Genomic DNA, 6,000 nt, shown 5'->3' with positions numbered 1-6,000 from the left:
GGGAGAGCCCAGTGATGTCTCTATCAGGCTGTCAAAAGAGATAGCCCGGGGCTCCACCGGGTCCCCCTGAGCCAATCAAACTCTTCACAAAGCACAGACGGATGCTCTTTCACCAGCTTGCTACTGCAGAGGAGGGGGAGCGCCCGCAGCCCGACTGGGATGCTCAGCACACCAATCAGTAGGAACAAATTCCCAGTGCTGAGGTCCAGGGCTCACCGTAGCCCAAACTCTTCTTAAACTAGGGGTATTTTTAAGTGTTGCTTACTTGTTTATTTATTTAACTGAGAAAACACACCAAATTAACAATACGTTATTATAATGGCCTACTGTTTGGAGAGCCAATGATAAAAAAGGCCAATCTGTAAGAACTCTGATAACATGTTATATGTTTAAAGTTCCACTGTTATATGTGTGAAAAGTATTCCACATAGATTTGATCCATCAAGCAATATGTCCTTAGTCTAGAAATGTCATGAGAATAATTGATTTCCCATTGAAAAGAGATAGTAATTTCTCAAAGGCAATGAAAGAGCCAGTTAATGTAGGCCCATCAAGGATAAAACTGTTTGAAAATCATCACATTCAAATCTAATACATATAAGATCTAAAACAATCTTCCAAACACACCAATAATCATCTCTAAGTAACATCACATCAGTGCTTGAGGCTAATCATTGTGAAGAACTTGAAGATGCCTCGAAGCAAACCGTAAAATACCCTCTGATTGGGGATTATGTCTGATGGAAAAGAAACCATATGTTACTCTTCCAAGAACTCCATCATGGAGAGAAAGACTATCATGGAGCTGTGTGTGTGCGTGTGTGTCTGTGTAGCCACCATTAGGCAGGGGAGGTGATTTTAATGGAAATGTGAAGCACTAAGTGCTGAGGATGGGGAGTACTCTCTCATGTGGACCCTGTTATTGTGAGAAGGCAACAAAGCGCTGCATTAGCCACTGCACTGGACCGACGTACAGTGCTTTGATGTGAGCTCAGTAACCAAGGCACAGTGGTGGCCAATGCAGGAGTTCTGTTCCAATGGGTGTGTTGTGCAATCAGATGTGTTTACTGTGTATACAGGGATAGAAGTGGCCTAATCCATTCCCAGTACAGTGTAGTTAGGGACAAAATCAGTCTGCAACAACTGGGATTGTTTCTATATTTTACAATTCATAAAAAAATTGATTTGAGGATATACAAAGAAGAACATACCAAAACAGGAAACCTGAGAAGTTGCACAGTAGACTGGAAACTCAAAGTTACATGTATCAAACTTTCCTTTGGCTCGATTCCGAAAATGTATTCTTCATTATAAAAAATATTCTGGTAATTTATACAAATGATTGTACAGTGAATTGACATTTGAATTAAAATAATGATATACAAAGGATTTCGTTTTTCTTTATTTTTTTGACTATTTTCTAAATTGTAGATGAAAAGTGAAAACAATGAAATAACACATATGGAAACATGTAGTAAATTAAAAAGTGTTACACAAATCCAAAAATATTTTATATTTGAGAATCTTCAAATAGCCACCCTTTGCCTTGATTGACAGCTTTGCACACTCTTGGCATTCTCTCAACCAGCTTCATGAGATAGTCACCTGGAATGCAATTCAATTAATAGGTGTGCCTTTTTTAAAGTAAATTTGTGGAATTTCTTTCCTTCTTAATGCATTTGAGCCAATCAGTTGTGTTGTGACAAGGTATTTTATTTTAAGACATGAAGTTTCTTCAAGAGCAGTTGCAAAAACCATCAAGCACTATGATGAAACTGACTCTCACGAGGACCGCCACAGGAATGGAAGACCCAGAATTAACTCTGCTGCAGAGGATAAGTTCATTAGAGTTACCAGCCTTAGAAATTGCAGCCCAAATAAATGCTTCACAGAGTTCAAGTAACAGACACATCTCAACATCAAATGTTCAGAGGAGACTGTGTGACTCAGGCCTTCGTGGTCAAATTGCTGCAAAGAAACCACTACTAAAGGACAACAATCATAAGAAGAGACTTGCTTGGGCCAAGAAACACGAGCAATGGACATTAGACCAGTGGAAATTTGTGCTTTGGTCTGGAGTCAAAATGTGAGATTTTTGGTTCCAACCGCTGTGTCATTGTGAGACGCAGTGTGAGTGAACGGATGATTTCCGCATTTATATTTCCCACTGTAAAGCATGGATGAGGAGGTGTTATGTGGTGGGGGTGCTTTGCTGGTGACACTGATTTATTTATAATTCAAGGCACATCCCATCTGGTTTGGGCCCTACACACCACCAGGCTGTGTAGGGGCTATTTTTCCAGGAAGGAGAGTGATAGAGTGCTGCATCAGATCACCCTGCCTCCACAATCACCCGACCTCAACCAAATTGAGATGGTTTGAGATGAGTTGGACCGCAGAGTGAAGGAAAAGCAGCCAACAAGTGCTCAGCATATGTGGGAACTCCTTCAAGACTGTTGGAAAAGCATTCCAGGTAAAGCTGGTTGAGAGAATGCCAAGAGTGTGCAAAGCTGTCATCAAGGCAAAGAATGCCTACTTTGAAGAATGTAAAATATATTTGGATTTATTTAACACTGTTTTGGTTACTACATGATTCCATATGTGTGATTTTATAATTTTGATGTCTTCACTACTATTCTACAATGTAGAAAATAGTAAAAAATAAAGACTGGTACTCCATTTGTTTTGTACACAGCTGCTATTATCTATGCATAGTCACTTCACCCCTACCTACATGTACAAATTACCTTGACTAACCTGTACCCCCGCACATTGACTTGGTACCGGTACCCCCTGTATATAGCCTCGTTATTGTTATTTATTGTGTTACTTTTCATTATTTTTTACTTTAGCTTATTTGGTAAATATTTTCTTAACTCTTCTTGAACTGCACTGTTGGTTAAGGGCTTGTAAGTAAGCATTTCATGGTAAGGTCTACACTGTTTTCGGCGCATGTGACAAATACAATTTGATTTGATTTGTTAATTGTAGCAGAAAAGCTGTAAATAAATAAACAAGATGTGTCCTCCGAAGAGGGGGGTAAATAAAAAAAATACATAATAATAATAAATAAATGTGACCACAAAGTAATAACTGGATTTAGCACAGTTACAGTATTGTATTTGCCCTTATATGAAATGAAAATGTAAATGAGTCAAAGCATTGCAGCAGTTCAGTTGAACGCCGTGATCTGACCGAAGGCGCATTTTGTACATCAGAAGTACATTCATTTCCAATGTAACGCTGTGTTTGACTTGCAGCATTGCGTTGCAGAGGCAGTTGCAGTGTGTTTCGTGTGGTGCATATGTTGGATAAATCCAATGTAAACATCAAATTGTATGCATAGACTTGACAGAAATAGTAGCAAAAGGGGAATGTTTAACTTTTGTTGCAGCACAAATGTTGGATTACATAATGAAAAAGGTTTGACTGCAGAATATTTTAGGCAGCCTTGATGCAATGAGGCTGTCAAGTCTGATCAAGGTGTTACTATTCAAATCTATAAAAGCAAAACAGCAGTGGTTTGAGTTAAACCAAACTCTAGCTCTCATTCTTTTTGTAAAATGTATGAATGGATGCAAGCTGGGCCGGAGTGGGCGGACGGTGTCTCTGGCTCTATGATTGACAGCTCCATGTGCTGCCCTCCTAGCCCGGTGCAGTGCACAGCCCCTGTCAGGGGGGTGGCAGACACACAAGCGGGAGAGCGGCTGACTGCACCCCCGCAGCACGGGGCAGGGGAGAGGGGGGAGCAGGGGGATAAGGGGTCGCAGGTTCTGCTGGCACTGGAGCGTTGTCATCGTAGCAGACTGGGCTGTGCCGTGTTCAGAAGGAGCCTGGTCCTTTCATCCAGCACGTCCAAGGGGCTTACCTTCTCCTTCGTGGTGGGCTCTGGACGCTGGGTGCTCTCAGCTCACTGTACTGCACCTGTAAAAACAAACAGGAGTTTGGTTAGAGACAGGTAATCTGAACTCAGTAGAGCGCACGGTAATGGCTCCCCAGAGGAAAGCTGGTGCAGAGGAAAGCGAGGCGGGCTCGCCTGTAATGAATCATTTTATAAACACAGGAGCAGAGGGGATTAATCACAAGGAGGAAGGATTTGAGAAGTCAAGGGTTCCGTACCAGTGTACGCCCCCCTCCTCTGCCACAATCGCAATATTAGAAGCTGTCATCAACTTTTGAGACAACCTGCCAGTGAGGGAGTAAACTGCATAATCACTCATGCAAGTTGTGTCCTTTCTGAGAAAACTTTATACGAAGCAAAGAACAGCCTCAGCCAGGTTTCTTGACTAAAGTAGCACCTAGCATCGATGGGATGTCGACTTTTACATGTTTCAATGGGATCTCAAAGATGACATATTTCATACGAAAAAAAGAGACATGCCACTTTGGCATTTGATCTTAAACCCCTTTTTCCTTTCAGCTATAGTATGTTTGCACTATAGAATTATGAGGCTCAACATCAATGATTGTGTCATGTCAATGTTCTGGAAATCAATCTTTAACACAGATTCCTATATGTCCAAAAATATTTGTAACAGGAATTAAGGCGGAAAATCTAGAATTAAACTTCCAAATTGGAGCTTACTATGGCCAATGGTTTAAATAACGTAAGTATCTGGTATCATTGTGTAATTTTTGTAATGTGTGTAGTGAAAGTAACAGGCCCAAAAACATGAAATAAAATAAAAACTATGTGAAACATTAGTTTGAAAAAGATTTAGAAACTCAGCATGATGAAGTTTTAAGAAAATTTGCTTTCAAAAGCATTTGCTTTTGCTACAACAGTAACATGGTTCTGTTGAATCAAGGTAGAGACTCCATACTAATTACCAAATCCTGATTATTAGAATGGGAGATGGAATGAATGAGGGAACAAAGTGACTGCCGTCTGCATCAGAACATGAAACTGTTCTCAGAACTGACAGATGCTTCTTATTTCAGGACAGACACACTCCTGTCAGAAGTCCCGGTTTGAGGGGGGCTTTGTAGATTTGCACAGGCTCTAATTGCCAAGTAATTTTGCTGTGAGAAAGGAGTCCATTTCCAGCCTTTGTAATATGGCTCGACTGTGTCCATACCTAGGCCTTTCTAAGGGTTGAAGTTGTAAGGTAACAACAGCAATCTGTGGTGTATTGTTATGGTTATTGTGTTTGTACTATTCAGCAACATTATTGTTCACAGAGGTTTATGTAGTGGTGAGTCATCATGAATGATTTGTAGCCATCATCCAGGACATAGCTGAACCATAAACTAAAAAGTATTGTCCCCGTGGTCATTTTCAAAACTTGAACAAATGTGTCACATATAAAAGATGAGACATATAAAAGATGGTGAAATTAAATGTATTCATGTTGTTTTGCCAACTTGCTCAGCTGAAAAATCACATAGGCTTCTCTCCAACAACATCACTGAACATTTGGCAATAACTCTTAGAGGGACATCAAGGGGACAGCAGCGAAAGAGACTGGGGTTCAGAGTGTCTTTCCAGATCCAGACAGTCACGTATCCTGGTTGAATACTGTCTGTAAAGTACCTGGGAGAGGAAGGAGCAGTGCTGTTCTATTTCCTGCCAACACTCAGCCTCTCTCTCAGTCAGAGAACAAAACAGAGAGTGAACAGAATTAACACCCAGCTCCACTTAAAGTACAGCACCCTGCCCTGGCAGCTATTTACTATCAGCCCTGTGATGTAACCGCAAATGACATATCAGCCATGGCTAATATATGATCACATATGGCAGCCAGCAGGACGGCCGGGGCTCACGACTACATTCATTGACTCCCCCACCCTGATGTGACAGGGGCCACGTCAGAGTGTCTCAACTGACTCAGAGCTGGGCACACCAGCCACACACAACTACAGCCATCAGGGGCCTGCCACCGTCCCCTGGCCAATCATAGGCCCGGATGCCACAGCACTTTTATCACAGAGAGACAAAACTGCTAATCAGGAACGAGGCTGGAGCGATATGGCAGAGGACAGATCAGAGTAGAACACATC

The 6,000-nt window shown here is 41.5% G+C and overlaps 1 protein-coding gene across 1 annotated transcript in view; it reads right to left on the bottom strand.

Annotated features, from left to right (window-relative positions):
* Window positions 1-1,144: 1,144 nt before the first annotated feature.
* Window positions 1,145-6,000, bottom strand: part of mctp2a (multiple C2 domains, transmembrane 2a) — a 42,832-nt gene continuing 37,976 nt past the window's right edge. Inside the window, exon 25 of the mRNA XM_020480717.2 lies at window positions 1,145-3,924. Coding sequence (XP_020336306.1) covers window positions 3,865-3,924 — 60 coding nt within the window. The 3' untranslated portion in view covers window positions 1,145-3,864. The remainder of the gene's footprint in view (window positions 3,925-6,000) is intronic.

This window comes from Oncorhynchus kisutch, linkage group LG4, assembly GCF_002021735.2.
Source record: "Oncorhynchus kisutch isolate 150728-3 linkage group LG4, Okis_V2, whole genome shotgun sequence".
NCBI lineage: Eukaryota > Metazoa > Chordata > Actinopteri > Salmoniformes > Salmonidae > Oncorhynchus > Oncorhynchus kisutch.
Note: the sequence above shows the minus strand (reverse complement) of the source record. Positions and strands in the feature narration are given on the sequence as shown.